Consider the following 17,200-nt stretch of genomic DNA (forward strand, 5'->3'; position numbering starts at 1 on the left):
GTGCAAACTGAGGACGGTGGTCCGATCCATTCCCAAGGAACTGGCGCTGAGGACATGTAGGTCATTGAGGGACAGCATACAACAGGTAGCCACATAAAACATGTGGGAGGATCAAGAAAGTTTCCTATCACACATGAGCCCCAGGAATTTTGTAGTTTCAATGAATGGAAGAGCAACAAGCTCAAGATCTAAAGTCAGTGGAAGAAACCAATTGCACCACCTTCAATTCATACAAACAGTTTTGTAGTGGAAAAGCGAAAGCCATTGTTTATGCTCTTTGAGTAAAGATGATCGAGACATCACTGAAGATGAAAAGGAGAAAAGTCCATCGAGAACTGCTATGAATCGCAAAATCGTCAACAAAAAGCGAGCTGGAGATGCTCGGTGGGAGACAGGCCATAATAAAGTTAATGGTTATAGCAAAGAGGACGACGCTCAAGACACAACCCCGAGGCACCTATTTTCCTGGATAAAGGTGTCCTTGAAAACTCGGTCTTTTAAACATTCTTGAAGGAATCAGGGCATGCAGCCATGGAAGCCTTGTGTGTAGAAAGTACAGAAGCTATCAGTTCTCCAACAAGGGTCATAGTAGGCTTCTCCAAATCGAAAAACATGGCCAGAGTCTGGTATTTCCACAGAAAACCAATCATGACATGGGTTGACAAAGTGACAATGTGGTCAACTGCAGAACAGCACAATCAAAATCCACACTTTACAGTGGTTAGTAAACTGTGAAACTCGAGCCACTCTACCAGCCGGGCATGAATCAGACATTCCATCTCCTTGCAGATACAGCTGAGCTTAGGTATGGGTATGACAGTGGCTTCACGCCAGCATCAGGGAAACATGCCCTTTGCCCAGATGTGACTGTACCTATGAAGGAGAAAAAGCTGACCAGCAAGAGAAAGGTTCTGCAGCATCTGAATGTGAACATCGTCTTGCCCTAGTGTGGAAGATCACAATGAAATGAGAACATGATTTGCTCCCTCATAGTAAAGGCAGCATTTTAGCACCCATGATTCTGAGAAAAGAAGGGTATCGCCCTAGCCGCCTCCACTCATTTCCGATGGAGGAAGGGAGGGTGATAGTGGGTGGAGCTCAAAATCTCCACAAAATAGTGACCCAAGGTGTTGGAGGTAGCAATAGGGTCCACTACAACATTATCTGCTACTCTCAGGCTGGAAATTGGGGAATGGACCTTAGTCTCAGAGAGCCTTTAGAGGTTGGCCCACACGACGAGTGAGGCAGTAAAAAAAAAAAAAAAAAAATAGATAGCACATGCGAAATGGTCGCTCGAGTATATGCCAGAGAGAATGGACCACTCGAGATGATGGACAAGCTCGGCAGTGCAGAATGAGAGGTCCAATTGGGAATAGGTGAGCGTGGAGTCAGAGGAATGAGGGTGCTCCTGTATTAAGGCAGATAAGGTTAAGTTGATTGAGGTCAGCCAAGAGGGTACGTCTCAGACAGGTTCTGGGAGAAACCCATAGAGGAAGTCTGCCCTGGTGACACCGAACGACGGAGGGATTAAACGGTACGAAGGGAAAAGGTTAAATGAGGAAGAAAATGTGGACTGCAAAAGTTTGAACCCAGGTGGTCAGGGAGATGGGTTGATTATGATCATCATCCTGGATGAGCAGCATGACTCCCCTACGAGATGGAATGCTGTCCTTGAGTCAATGCAGACTGGGAAGAAATGTGAGAGCTCAAAGCGGTCATGAGAACACAATTTTGTTTCCTGGAGACAGAGAACAAGTGGATGCTGTGCTTCCAAGAGCAGCCGTAAGTCCTCTTTATAAGATCGAAAATCCCTAACATTCCATCAGAGGAGAGTCATGATGAGGAAAGAGGGGGGAAGAAATGAAGGGGTATCATCTTGTTGGCTGCCAAGTGCCAGCCTTCAGAGACTTACTACTACAGAGCGCAGAGATTGGAGGATCCTGCTCCATGAGATCTACAGAGCTGTCAGCATTTTCCTTCTGTCTGTCTGTCTGTCTGTCTGCAAAGTCCAGGGCAGAAAACCAATTGGCAGTTCGCACTAGCGACATGGAGGTCAGCCAGCCAAGCGTATTTTGTGGCAACACAATTGAGAGGATCTCCAAGTCGGCAAAGGAGAAGACCATTTGATTTTGTTTGATTTCTGGGAGCCTTTCTGTTTGGCAGAGGAAGACTCAGATGTTTGTTGGCTGGAGCGAAGTAATAAGTCTTCATAAGAGTATTCCTTCTGTCCTTTCCATACTGCCAGTTGTGTAGCACGTGACTTCACCCCGTGAGGTGAAGTTTGGTGGCTTGTTGCATACTGGATGAAAAGATGAGGGTGCTGCCATGACACTGGGTAATTTTACAACAATGGCACTGAATTTGAGGTCATGTGTCTGCATGGCCATGTCCTTTATGGAGATGTAGCAAGAACAGTACTGTATGTGACTAATGGTAGAACGAAGGGCTTCCAACTAGCCAACAACTTGCAAGCGACTGAGTAGGGCACTTTTTTCCTCCACCCTATCTCCTGGACAGCCTGCTCATCGAGATACATGGGACAATCTCGGGAGGAGGCAGCATGGTCACCATTGCAATTGAGACAGTCTCCGATGGTGCGCTCCTTCCTAAACTTGTCCACCCCACCCCCACCCCCCCCACCCCCCACCCCGTAGAGGGGTTGCACCCGCTTTAGGTGACTGTTCATACCTCAGGTCACACCTCCTGAAACACTTAACAGAGGGACCAATCGGCAATTCAGGAAGGTAGCAGCTCAAGCCATCGCCCCTCCCTGGGCCTGGCCTGTACCAAGGTACATGCAAAACCTACCTGTTCACCCAGGGCTGGAAATTATGCATCACTCAGTCACCTGTTACATGTGAGACACACCGGCCAACCTTCAGCTGTGTACAGGGAGGAAGAAGAAAAAGAGGAACCTCAAACGTTAAAGAGGAGGAAGGATAGGAGAAGGGGAACAAACAACGAAAAAAGGAATGAAAAACAGTGGAGAGACTTTCCTGGTATCAGCTGCTGAAAACGCAGAACACATGTTCAAAAACACCCCAGACATGTTCCCCAAGGGAGGGAAAAAGAATAGCGACAGGATAGGCATGCAGCATGGAAGATTAAAGTTGCTGCAAAGGCTGGGGTTCCGTTGTAGACAAGCACAAACCTGCCAAAGAGCAGTGAGCCCCTTAGGGGAGGAGGGGGGGGGGGGGGATCTATCACGATTGTACCACTTTCACCCTGACTTTCTACCATGGAGTGGAGTCCATAGTGGGTGAAGGCTCAGTCTTAGGGTGAGATGATTGCCCCAGTCTGAAATACAGGACCATCAGTTCTGATGAAGATTTGAGAGAGACGTCAGAGACGATGATAACAATATTAACAGCCTGTCTACTTCCTGTCACTGCCAGTGGTTGATTCTGGCTCCTCGACTTTGATCTTTCCACCAGGAGAGGCTTTAGAGCCACAATCATGGCAGTGTAGTGGCAGCACTGGATAGTAGGCCAGACGGAATCTTTGGTAGCATGGGGCACTCCACAATGTTGGCCTTGTCTGATGTTCTGGGAGGAGGAGTGGACTTTGAAGTAACTGCAGCAGCACAAGTGCATTGATAAATACAGGTACTAGTGCTGACATTAGCAACCTTCATTTGTGTAGTAGCATCGATTTTTTGAACCAGCTGTTTGACAACCGAAGCAAAGGAGCTAGCAAACATAGGCGCTACATGATTTTCTAGACATTCCTGCCTCACTATAAGGAGTGTTTTGTTGTTTTGATCTCTTGTATCTTCCTTTCTCCAAGGAAGACATTGCAGTCACTCCTCCAGACAGGGTGATTCCCAGAGCAACTGACACACTTCAGAGGTGATGGCCATCCGACTTCTTCATGGGGAGCAGTACCACATATGCCACGAATGTCTTCTCCCTTACACCCAACAGTGATGTGCCCAAAGCACACCACTGGTATTTAAAACAGCACACTGGGTTGGGGACATAGGGCCAAATATTTAAGAAAAAAAAACCTGCCGTGATACACTCTGGGAGTTTCATGTTATTTAAAGTGAGGATGAATGAGTCAGATTTTATCAGATCACCTACCACCTTTTCATAATATTCTGTGTGTCTACAATGCCTTCTGGAGTCCATTAAACTTCCAGGTTGTCTTTGGGGATGTCCACCATCCTCCTCCATGTCACGTCACCTTTGCTGTAGTTCAGTGTAATGTGGAGCTCAGTTTCTGTGGTGTATTTCCCAAGCCTTTTGAGTTTCTACAGGTTTTTCACTTGTTGGGAACTTGAGGTTTCGACCAAAAGTGTCCCATATCAAAACTGCCTAACAGATTTTTAATGTAGCTGCAGTACCCTCTAAAGCCTTTTGAATGTACAAAGGTGAGACTTTTTCAGAGCTTCCCTCTTTCCCTTTAACTAATAAAAACACATTATGATTAGCAATTTGCATTCTCCTTCAGGTGCTAGAATTCTGAAATGTTCCTGAGCTTGGAGGACAGGTTACATGAGCACCCTTGTTTGATTGGGTGCTGGTACCTACTAGCAGCCCATCCATTCTACTGGGAGGAGGAGGAGGAGGAGGAGGAGGACGAGAGAATTTTTATGGTTCCATCGTGGTCCCACAAGCAGCTATGGAAATAAAAGTTCACCTAGTCAGAGCCCTGCATGACTAGGTAACCCTCATACAACTGTGTGCAGCAGGTTCCCCAGAGGTTGCCTGCTAATGACTGTTCCACCTCAACAGCCATGCATCTCATTGGTACACAGCACACCTCGAGATTGAGGCCTTTTTTATAGATGTTTCTTGCCATCCTTGTGACCTTGGCGGTCAAAGCGAGATTCCGATTCCCCGTGACACACAGAAATATGGAAGCCTTTTTTGCTATCTCTGAATCTATAAACTTTGTTTGGTGTATTACTGTATTTTAACTGTTTGTGTTTCATATTTTCTAAGGCAGAGATTGAAACCACCCCAGCATTTGTCTAATGTAGTATGGTAAACTGTGTGGAAACCACACTCAAGCTGACAAATGCACAAGATAAATGGTTGTTAATAGTCCCTTAAACATTAACATCTCTAAATCCATCACATCCTTCAGTCTCAAAAACTCCCAAGCCTCAATTTCTGTTACTCTCTATCATCTACCTGCCTCTTTTGACTTTTCTTCCCCTATGGAAAACACAGGAAAAGATAGGATGGACAACACAAGAGAGACAAAGCAGAGAAAGTACAAGACAGTATAAAAGGATGAACAGCATGTGGTTTAGGATGGAAGGAAGCCACTGTTAACACACACACACACACACACACACACACACACACACACACACACCACCACCACCACTACCACCACCACCACCACCACCACAACCAACATGGTTGTGTGTGAGTTTTGCAACACCCAGTAGCACCAGTTACAGCCACTTTGATGTAGAGCAAACATACTCCAAACTACCCATAAGCCAGATCACAGTTAAATATACTCCAAGCAATAATCAACTCACCCCTCATCACACAATGCTTTTGTCCAAATTTTATGTCTCATCTCTGGTTATTCCCCACGCGCAACAATAATTAATGTGTGAACAAATATTCTTGTGTAACAAACTTTCCTATGAATATAATAGAGTGCCTCTGTATATGTCTGCTTGTGTCTATATATGTGTGTGTGTGTGTGTGTGTGTGTGTGTGTGTGTGTGTGTGTGTGGTCTTTCCGCTCCCGGGATTGTAATGACTCCTTACCCTCTCCCTTAAAACCCAAATCCTTTCATCTTTCCCTCTCCTTCCCTCTTTCGTGACGAGGCAACCGTTGGTTGCAAAAGCTAGAATTTTGTGTGTACGTTTGTGTTTGTTTGTGTGTCTATCGATGTGCCAGCGCTTTCGTTTGGTAAGTCACATCATCTTTGTTTTTAGATAAACTTTCCTATGATTCGCAGCACAACTTTTGTGGCATCTCCATTTCTCAAACTTGCACCATGTTATTCATTCTTCCCTTTAAAATCATCCAATGATTACTTTTATTCATTCTCCACATCTATTTCAAGACCCCCCCCCCCCCCCCCCTGCGCCACCAATCACAAATGGACTCTGCTTCATTTATCTGTCTAAGTTCAGAAAAGTAGGCCCACCCTTGGGTGAAATACAGTCTCACAACCTATTCCTCAAATATTATGTAACTATGGAATCCCATGTCTAACCACAAGTATTTCATTCTCTGGATCCCAACTGTCTTTGTACAATGATCAAATCTTTAGAATCTGCCAGTTGCTACAACTCACAAATCTGTTACTACATAAACAAATCTCCACTTCACAGGCATCCCAGAACCACCTCTGCTCCTTCAACAAGATACTATTATCATTCAGTAACAACTACCTACACCATATGTCGTAAATTGAAACCCTTGCCTTCCAACATCAACAAGAGCACTTCAGATACCTACTCCAAATATTATCAAATTTGCTGACATTTCACTCTCACCTTGAAACAACGCTACCCAATAACACCTATCTTAACCACTAGAGAACGCCCTTCTTAATCCCTCAATAGTATCCGGAATCCGGCTAGCTGACCTTTCCCATCTGACACATCCTCTAAAACTCTCCCCCAACACTCCACAAAATCCAGAACATAAACAAACACAGTACACTGTTATCAACCTATTCCCCAGAAACCTTAATCCTGCAGAAGATTCAGTCCTTTCCAAACACCTCACCAATGAAAATGTCCAATGATGCTGAACTCCTCAAAGACCTACTCTCGTTCTCCTGATCCCTACAGTGGAAATACTTATCTGCTACCAGTCCCTCCAATCTAATCGCAACATTGAACCTTGCCTCTCCCAGTTCATACCACCTTCCAATTATGAACATACCATCAGTGAGTTGTCTCCTTTACTCCAAAATTATTTACATTCTGCCAGAACTTCCCTTACTACAAACAGTATTAAAGTAAATCAGATACCATATGAAAAGTGGTGGAATGCACTGCTGAGCGCAGTATGATTGAGTGTCATGGCTACTTCAAAACACATGCCATCCAGAAACTTCCCTTCTTCCCCCCTCTCCCCCCCCCCCTTGCCCTTAGCACCAGCTTATGTGAACTACACAGAAGAAAGTTATCCTTGCAACAATACATTAGCTTCTATAATCCTCCTGATCTCAATTTCTGCTAACTGCAGTACCTACACACTTAACCTAAAGTCTCCCCTTCCCCTGCCCTGCTGCCCAATCTCAATCCATTACTCCATGTCCTCGTCATTGCGTGCACCACAATCCCACTGGCTCTAGTGCTCAGGTGTCACATTCCTGTCTCATGCACCTGCTGCCCCTCCCTCTCACATTCTTATCCCATCCACTCACTGCCTTCCTCTGGGCCATCTGCTATCCTGCCCAACATCTCTTCCCACTTCCCACCCCCTTGCTCCCACTATCAACCCCATTAGACTTTTTTCCTCACCCCAATGTGGAAGCACACACCTCTTGACGACTCAGTGCTTCCTCGATTTGGTGAGGCGTTTCCTTTACTCCAAAATTATTTACATTCTGACAGAACTTTCCTTACTACATACAGTATTAGAGTAAATCAGACAGAACTGTCTCACTGGAGGCAGAATATTTAGGTTTTTCTTTAATCTGAGAACTAACTCACCCGGCCAACTTCAGTTTAAAATGGAAGGCAAAACATAATGCAATGTAACATTTATTCATCTTTCTTACACAAACATCAAGCATTGCAGAGAAGAAGAGAGTAGGAGTACAAAAAAAACTAATACTTACTTTGTTGAAATGGATTGGGGAGGAGGAGGATATATTTACTTCTTAATATGAAACTGTTATATTTACAGTGTGTAATACTAACACATCATATGTGATACATACCAAAAACAGTCGATGTTCTCTTCGGTGTTGGTGTTGTTACAGGCTCCTGTTTCCTTTCCATTGGGGGTGTTTTACTTGTTGGCTGCTCTGTCAATTTTCTTTGAGGTTTATCCTCTTCTAAAATAGGTTTTTGTGATTTAAGTGAATCACGGCGCCTCAGAGGTGTAGGACTAAGAGTTGTGGGACTGCGCTTATCTGCAATACCTGTCTCTTGAACAGAAACAGAACGGTTTTCATACAGTCGCCGACGTTCTGCAATACTTGTTCGTTGCAATGAAGCCCTCTCAAAATCTTCAAGTTTATCTTCAATGCACTCATCGCCCTTTGGTGATTGCAGAGTTTCCGCAGTCCCAGATCCAGAATCTTGTTCAGTAGTCATTGAACTTATCCTTTTCTCAAAAACCTTTCTTCTCTCTGCTGTGCTTGGTGTTTTTGCTTTACTGTTTGGTGAAGATGGAAGTTCATCTTCTGTGGTGGGACTTATGTCTTGATCTCCAACCACAGCACATACTTCATTTTTATCACTTTCTTGGCAATCTACAGGGAATGTTTCTGTATATGTTTCTGGCGCACTGTCGTCTGTATGCACATCATTGCTGTTTTCTTCCCTTGTTGCCACAGCTCCATTGACCTCCGCAGCGGGGACAGATGGGACAGAAAATACTTTATCAAATGAGAAATCTGTTGTTATTTTTAGTTCTGCATCTCCACTTCCCACGCCAAAGTTTAATTTAGGTGGTGTAAATGGTTTAGGTCCAAGCCGAGGCTGCAAAAGATGAGATATGTATCAGTATAAAGTCTTATTTATGGAGGCACAATAAAACAAAACACTAATCACAGTCAGTTAGCAGACGGAGAATTTTAAAATAAATTGTACAATTCAAATAAAATTTCTGTATTTTTGTGTTTTTTGCACATCATAAATGTGTATACTGACAAGCATCAAGTCATTTAATTAAAACTCAAGTAAGTGCTGCCTCTGGCAAATGTAACTGCTAACATTAGTTGTTTCAACTCTTGTTTTTGAATTTACTGTTGAATATACCATGAATTACACCACAGCAAATTAGTTCAGTAATAATGATACTTAAGACATGGTTAAGTTGAGTAATAATAACTATCGTCTTGGAAATCCTGAGTAATGTGGTACACCCTTTTAGTTGATCAAATAATTGAGGAGTCTTCTGTTCCTAACATTATGTACAGAATAGCAAATGACAGGTAGGTCATGGTAACTGCAACCTTTACTTCACTTGTAAAGAAATAATATAAGCTGCTTGATGAATTATGTCTGTGGTTATATAGCACACTGAAAACAATAAATCTGAATGACACCGATATCTCTTATTGATAAATATGGATATTTTTGTGTTTCTAGTGGTCCTTTGTAGTACTATCAAAAGTAATAAACTGAGAACATACAATCTCGTCAATAAAGTAAATTGGTACTTTGACCACTCTATATTATATTCCTGACACTCATTCTTAGAGACAAACCTTCATTTCAATCTGCAAACAAGTTGTTACATTAAAATAATTCTCTTGTGTAAATTCTGTAGGATGATAACATGAAATTTCAATGGGCAGTTTTTATAGTACAAGTATAGATAGGGAAATAATAAATATTCAAAATGACGTAAAGATGAATAATTTTATCTAATACTTTGAAACCAACCAAACTGCCAAATAATGATAAAGAACCATCACACTATCTTTGAAGCAAAACAGTTCAACATGTTGGATTTTCTGATGCACATCTTGCATCCAAAATCCTTGAATTAAAACAACATGTAGTCCTTCAGAAGCAACTGCTGCAGTGCAAACAGCCTCTGTAACTTTACTACTTGAAAACACTGCCCTTCATACTGCTGAATTATTATTATTTTTTTTTCCCTCCAGAAATTACATTTGCAAGAAAGTATCTTTACAGTTTATCACCATGTGCTTTTCCGTATCTTTCCCACAGACAACAGAAAAAAAAAGGAAAAGAAATTTGTCACACTACTCTACAAGCAACAAAAATCGAGAAAATACTGTGGCGTCAGTTCTGACACAGTTTTGTCAGTATTCGTATAACATTAATAAACATCAAAATAATCTGAATTATGATGTAGGTGACTACAACATAATTTCGGTGTAAACCTACAAGAGTTTTTTGACTCCTGTGAAAGCTGTATATATATTTTCATAGGATTTACCTTTCATTAGTGAAACTGCATCTTCAATGTCAAAATCAATTGTGTATATATAAAATAAAAAAAATGGAAAGCAAAGGAATAATATAAAAAAACTGAAATTATTCTTAATTGTAATCAATGTTCTGGCAGATGTTAGGTAACTAATCTAGAGTCAGTATTTCGTAAATGATACAAAAAACACACAACTGTGCATTTAGAATGTGTGCAGCATGCCCACACATTAAAGTACCATTATTATCACAAAAAATTCATCTGTTATAAAAATATCTTTTTGAAAATTTTACAATTCAAGAACACCACAAAAATTATTCCACTATATTTCTGTATGTTTAATAAATATCCACACATTACTGCAGTGTGACATGAAATCAGTCACTTGATAAATTGCATATCTTTATTAGAGTTATTAGGAATAAAAGCAGTTAGATCCTTGTTGTCAATTACAAACAAAAAAGCAAACAACTACACTACTAATGAATCATAGCAAAAGGGGAAAACAAAACAAGACCAAAATCATATAATTATTTTTTTAAATACATATAAATATATGCAAACAAAACATACAAGCACACAGTTGACACTGCCAAGCTTTTATTACTAAGTAACAGCAATATACATAACCAAACGAGTACTGCAACAAAAACAGCTCATGGAAACAATCACTTTGTCTATTGAAAGTTCGCAACATATAACAAACTTCCTTTGACAACAAAAGGCAACTGTATATAGCACCAAACTACCTACGCTACACAAGTGTTACAATATGAACCAAAGTCAAAGCTCAAAATATTAACAGAGAAGCAAACACAGGAACTAAGAAAATCACTGTTAGTCCCCAATACTGAACAGGCTGTACTAAGTGTGCTTCTGACCTTGTAGCCCCCTGAGCTGAGCATCAGGGGGTTCACCGGAGTGACGACACTAGCTGGAGGAGGAACAGTGGCAACTGGAGAAATCTGTGGCTGTACAGATTCTTGAGATGCTTGAGGCTGCTGGGATGGCACAGCAGCCTGACTTGATACACTGGAGGGGCAAGTGGTACCCATTCGAGGCCTTGCAACTGGCCTCGGGGCAGGTACTGCTGCAACTATTGGTTCATCAGCTTCTGTCAATGAGCTCTGACGTGATGATCTTGGCAGTGGCTTTGGTGGGACAGGTCCAGGAATTGCAGCCGTGCTGCGGACAACTGTCACTGTTCCATTCTGATGGTCATGAGCCGTCTCTCCATTCTGCTGTGTGCTCTTTGTCTCTTCTTCCTTTGTTGCATTTGATCTATAACTCAGTTGTTGTTTCTTGTTCTGCTGCTGTAGCTGTGGTGAGCTTGTCACATACTGCTTTAGATGAAGGTGTTTTCGCATTTCAGAAAGGGTACTGCTGTTCACCTGGGAGTAAAATTCTCAGTAACCATCGACATCAAACTTTAAGATAGCCCATTGCAAGGCACCAGTTATTTGTCTCCAATTGAAGTTTAATATGATTTAGTAACTACAATTAAACAGACTATCTTCTACAGAGTACAATTTATCAGAGCACAGGAATGATTTGTTTTAATAATGCAAGTCCTGATATACTGAACAAAATTAGAAGAAACCTTGTCATGATTACAACATAAATTTCATAACATGAAAAAAAGGAAGGGTACAAGAAAAACGTTGCACTGACCAAAGAAATGTAAGTAAAAATTTAGCAATGTCATTAAACACAATTATAAGTAAATAATGGTCCTGATGACCCTGGAACTGAAACTCTGAAGTGTTAGAGCCAGGGATAATGTGGTTGTGAGAGCAGTTCTGCTGTGATATACCACTGTTCATGTATATTTCCAAATTCTTCAAGCCCTGGCAAGCGAGTGTCCCATGTGTAAGGTTGTCAGAGGCCCCACTGCCACATGTGTGTTCTTAAGATGACATTATTTCAGCCCATGTGACAGAACATTACAAATAATGTACTGGAGGAACTCAGACAATGACTTCAAATAAGGAGGCACACCCAACTACTTAAGTGGCCACAGTTTGCTATACAAAGTTTAACTAAATAACCACTATCCAGCAGTACATTCTCATCATCTAACAGTTGGGCCTGAGTAGCTGTAGAGAGCAGTCGTGTGTGTGTGTGTGTGTGTGTGTGTGTGTGTTTCAGCTTGAACCATACAAATAAGTATAATTGTATAACAGCACTTCTTCTTGTTCATCACACAAGTCTATTTTTTGGCACAGGGCAGTTATGTTTTTCATTATTATTTAAGACCCTGCAGCTGTTGGGAATGCATGCTAGACTGCATCAAGCACTGCTCGAGGAAGCGTTTGGTCACTCTTAGATGGATGAAGAGAGCTAAACACCATTTTGACAGTAATAGAAGCCACAATAAACTCAAGACCCATCACTCTAGGAGAGAGATTGATACAACATTGATGCCAGCCCACATCCTAAATGATAGCAAACTAATAACCATTCCACATGGGCCAGAACCAGCAACTAGGAAGGATCTTTCCAAGAAGTTTCAGCTAAGACAGAAGGTCAATGGGGACATTTAGTACAGGTGGAAAAACAAATACTTCCTGCTGCTAAGAAACTACCATGAAGCGAAGGGATGTGCCTCAAGAAGAAAACCAGGAACTGGAGAAGTCATACTACTTTCAGAGGATATAAACCATGGCACTTGTGGAAGAGAGCAGTGGTTCAAGAGGTGCAGCATAGCAGAGATAACACAACATGATGCATCATTATCTGGTAGCTGCGTAGCATGAAGATCTGTCAACAGGTCCAACTGGTCACTGCCCCCTCCCTCCGCTTGAGATAGACCAGGGTGGGGAACATGTTGGGGAATAAGAGACTTGTACACCATCTGTTAGTGTTGCATAGAAACCTGTATACTGTGCTGCACTATGCAGTGTATGTGTATAAATGTCCTGAATTTAATGGATGCTGTAAACAAATGTGAGAGCTGAGTTTACCATGTTGAATTCCTTTCAGTACTAGCAAAAAGCAACATACCACCATTAGGTATGAATAATAGTGCCAATGCACCCCCAATGTTGTAAAAGTCTGTATAAACTGGAATGTTCTCTAACAGGACCACTTGAAAAAAATGGAAATGATTTAAAAATGATTCATATGGTGAGGGAAAACTGAGGGTGGAATATAAATGCCTATATGCTTGCCAAATAGAGGTGACATATAATATGGCAGCAAATTTAACTTCCTCTACAAAACCCAACCACTCTAATATTTGAATTTACAGAATGTAAGAACAAAACAAAAACAAAAAATCATGATTAAATATTATGGTGCATATTTGAAACAGTAACTGCATTTCATCTTACCACATGCGTCAAAGAATCTTTGAAGTTCAGAATGTGTGCCCATGGGCACATTACATCATGAACGGGTGTCATCAGCATTGGAAATAGCCTGCTAAATTTACATATATGCCAGTAACATCATTTAAGCACTCAGCTGCTTTCGTGAGACACCAAACAGTGAATATCTGCCTAGTGTGGCGAGATACCAAGGCAAGTCTTAGGCACACAATTGTGTGGGTTTAGCAGGGAGGTGGGTAGATTATGTTTCATGTGTGCCTCTCATCGCTAGAAAGGCTCTTGAAGAATTAAAGTATCAAGACTGATACTCCGACCTATTATCCAGCACTAATATCAACATTTTGGTGAAAGTTTCATTTTTGAACAGGATAATGCAAGATCACACTACTCTCACCTCACAAACATCATCTACGAAAAGACCAGAATCAATGAAATGGAATGGCCTGTACTATATACTGACATGCACCTGATTGAACACCAGTTGAAATTTCCAGTGTGTCATCAAAGGAAGCTCCCTCACATCATTGCATGCCCTCCGGCGGTCTGCCATCAAACAGTGGGACGGGCTTGGGCACCAATACATCAACAGATTGCCATGGAAGATCAAAGCATGTTACAGTGCATGGGATGGAGCAACACAATACTGAATGTTAGCCAACAGTAGGTTTTACTTTCAAAAATTTAGCAAGATTTGTTAATCTAAGCCTGTACACATTTGTAGGGATGTGGTAGAAACCTTTGTGTGTGTGTGTGTGTGTGTGTGTGTGTGTGTGTGTGTGCGCGCGCGCGCGCGCATTTTTAAAAACAAAAGCTGTTATCTAAGAGGCAAGAGGAAGTAATGACCTGCTACTTAGATCTATGCTGAAATGAGCAAGTAGTGTTGTTTCAACTCTTTCTTTAATTTTAATACAATATTAAAATGTCTTCACTATAGGGACTGCACACAGAAATGAAGTTATTATTTGAATTCAGCAAGTTTCAGGGCACAGAAATATAGCATTAAACAGCACAAAAATCCTTAACTGTTACATACTGCTTCGCATGGTGAATGCACAGAAGATCCAGTTGCAAGGATTAAATAAAAAACAAACATTTAAATTTCAAGGCCTATTTAAACTTCACATTAAACTAACTGAATAGCTTAGCTTTCACAATATGTGTTTTATCTGGTGCTATTCACATGAGAATGAGAAAAGTAGCGTATCACAGTTACTTTGAGTTAATACGTAAGCCATAATCTTTAGGGGAAACTCACTTGACAGAATAATTTATGGAATACAGTTTTACAGTTTGATCAAAAAATACATTTTCAGTCTGTTAGGTAAGTGTGCTGTTGACATTACACACAGACTGTAAAAGATATTGCTTTCGTTCTTCCACAGCCCATAGAGGAAACCTTCACCCTTCATGCAATGTCCATAAAGTGTTAGTTTATTTTGAATTTTTTACCAAGATTTGCAAATGTCTACCAACAATTTAAATGTGCAGAAGATTTTACAAATTTATTAAAGATGTTTTATACCAGCTGCCAAATGATGGTTCATCACCAAAATGAAGGTTAGGTACAGCACGAGTACAATGACCTGAAGCACTGCTGCATGCTTTGCAGTGACTGGAAAAAGGAGAATGGTGTATAGGTACTGAATTGATCCTCTAGGTTGCCTCATGCTAATCCTACTGAGAACGTACGGTCTTACATAAAAAAGAAGCTGCAAGGGAAAAAAATCTTCACTTTGAAATGGCAGCCAACATACATTCAACACATGTGGAGGTCTTCCACATGAATACATGGAAGACTTGGTTTTAAGCATGCCTTGGAGATGCCAAGCAATTATCAATGCTGTGGGTGTCTTGAAGTATTATTAATTGTAATTGCATTTTTGTTTTGTTCATATATGATGTATTTGTATGTTTTAGTTTCTTGTCAAATAAATTTTTCTACTGATTAACCTGACCATGATCTTATGTGCATTTAATTTTTTTTTTTTTTTGTGTGTACAACAAACCTGTAAAAAGCTTTCAAACTTTTTGGTGTAAACTAAAAAGTCACACACTATTGTATTATTAACTTGTTCAAGTATAACAAATTATTACCATAAATGGTGCTGCAGTAATGCCTGTAATCTAATGTCATCTTTTCAGTTTTTTGCATTTTCTTTTCATCTACTTAATTTTTAGTTTTTAGTTTGATGCTTATGTTTCTTTTTCAACTTGATGTGTATCTCTTATAACAAATCAGAGGATCTTAACGGTGTATGTTTTGAGAGAAATTAATTATCATTAGGAACAGATTCAGGTTCTCAAATATTGAACTATCATTGCTCCAGTTAAATTATTTATAAAATTGGTTTCATGAAGAATCTTAGGCTCTTGAAACTGTAACTACTCATTGTAAAAACGTTCTGCAGTATTTGGAAGACAACTTTTGCATACTGCTATTATGATCTTGGCCTCAACAAGTACATCCTCTTGCTGAGGTCATTACACCATACAATTGCTTATCGCAGCAATTAAAGCATTTACAGAAACAATATATCATGCTTTTCTTCCAAACAGTGGTATGCTGCCTACTAAACTTTATACCAATACAAGTTTTTAGTGGTTTACGTTAAGTGTAATTTGTAATTTCAGTGGTCTCAAAAGTTTCTCTAAGACATTGGCTGGGCTGTTTATGCCAGAATAAACAATAGCCCTTGCAATTATATTTTAGTTTTATCAACTGCAGATTCTTCTGTGGCTGGACTGCACTGCACAGGAAAAAAAGTGATAGTAATGAGAAAAATCTACTGGTCTACTTCAAATTAGCCCAATTTGCTATGTGTACATGTACCATGTAGATGACATAACTAGTTCTTCAGCTATTGTTTTTTTTTTTTTTTTTTTTTTTTTTTTTTTTTTTTTTTTTTTTTTTCCCTACTGAAAAGACACACACACACACACACACACACACACACACACACACACACGTGAAACACTGTGCTGACAATAGAAAAAGAGTGGGAGCCCAAAGCTACTGAAGTCTCTGTATGTCTTGTGGGTACAAACCACTTACGAATTATTATGAATTTGCTACAGCCCACAGTTTGCCTTTCAACATCTTTGTTCACTGTTTTCAGCCTGGAATTTCTGTTACAGGAATAATCAGAATTATTTTAATTTATAATTAAAATCAAATGTATGATTAAAGCATTCATTTACAAAAATGTGTTTAATAGGTGAAAAAGAGTACGAAAACTACGCTAAAATAAAACTTTATTTTGCATATATGAAGCTAAAGCTTTAATTTCCGCATGGTCAAGAATTCAAGTGATGAAACTACTTTTAGCATAACCTGCATGATGTGGGTAATACCTAGTGTGAGGAGGGGGGGGGGGGGGGGGGGGGGGGAAAGCTACTAACATGAAGCCTTAAGAGAGAGAGAGAGAGAGAGAGAGGGCCAAAACATTCTGACCACTGCCCATTGCGGTATTGAATGCCATCTAGGGCACTTTGGACATGTGACACAATAAGAAAAGAATGGAAGTGGAGCAAGAGACATGAATACACACATAGGAATCATTGTAGGAGGGAAATAGGAATCGTAATTGTATGGGTCACAAGTGCGGAAATCCACAGACAAAGAACAGATTGTACTGGTTTGGTAGCTGGGAATAAGCACCTCCGAAATGACACAGCTGGTTAACTGTTCATATGCATCTGTCATGAGCATCTATGGAAAGCGGCTGAAGGATTGTGAAACCACAATAAGGCAACAGGGTGTTTGACATCCATGTCTTGTTATGGAACGTGGTGTTCAGAGGCTAGCTTGC

General features: G+C 40.6%; 1 protein-coding gene across 3 annotated transcripts in view; it reads right to left on the bottom strand.

Annotated features, from left to right (window-relative positions):
* The window catches only part of LOC126175192 (coronin-7), a 244,646-nt gene that overhangs the window by 144,995 nt on the left and 82,451 nt on the right, over window positions 1-17,200 (bottom strand). For 2 of the 3 annotated variants that reach the window (XM_049921787.1, XM_049921788.1), the window contains 2 exons: window positions 10,944-11,453; window positions 7,874-8,639 (listed from right to left, as the gene is read on the bottom strand). In XM_049921787.1, the coding sequence (XP_049777744.1) occupies window positions 7,874-8,639; window positions 10,944-11,453 (1,276 nt within the window). The remainder of the gene's footprint in view (window positions 1-7,873; window positions 8,640-10,943; window positions 11,454-17,200) is intronic. The other variant, XM_049921789.1, reaches the window with a different exon arrangement.

This window comes from Schistocerca cancellata, chromosome 3 (genome assembly GCF_023864275.1).
Source record: "Schistocerca cancellata isolate TAMUIC-IGC-003103 chromosome 3, iqSchCanc2.1, whole genome shotgun sequence".
NCBI lineage: Eukaryota > Metazoa > Arthropoda > Insecta > Orthoptera > Acrididae > Schistocerca > Schistocerca cancellata.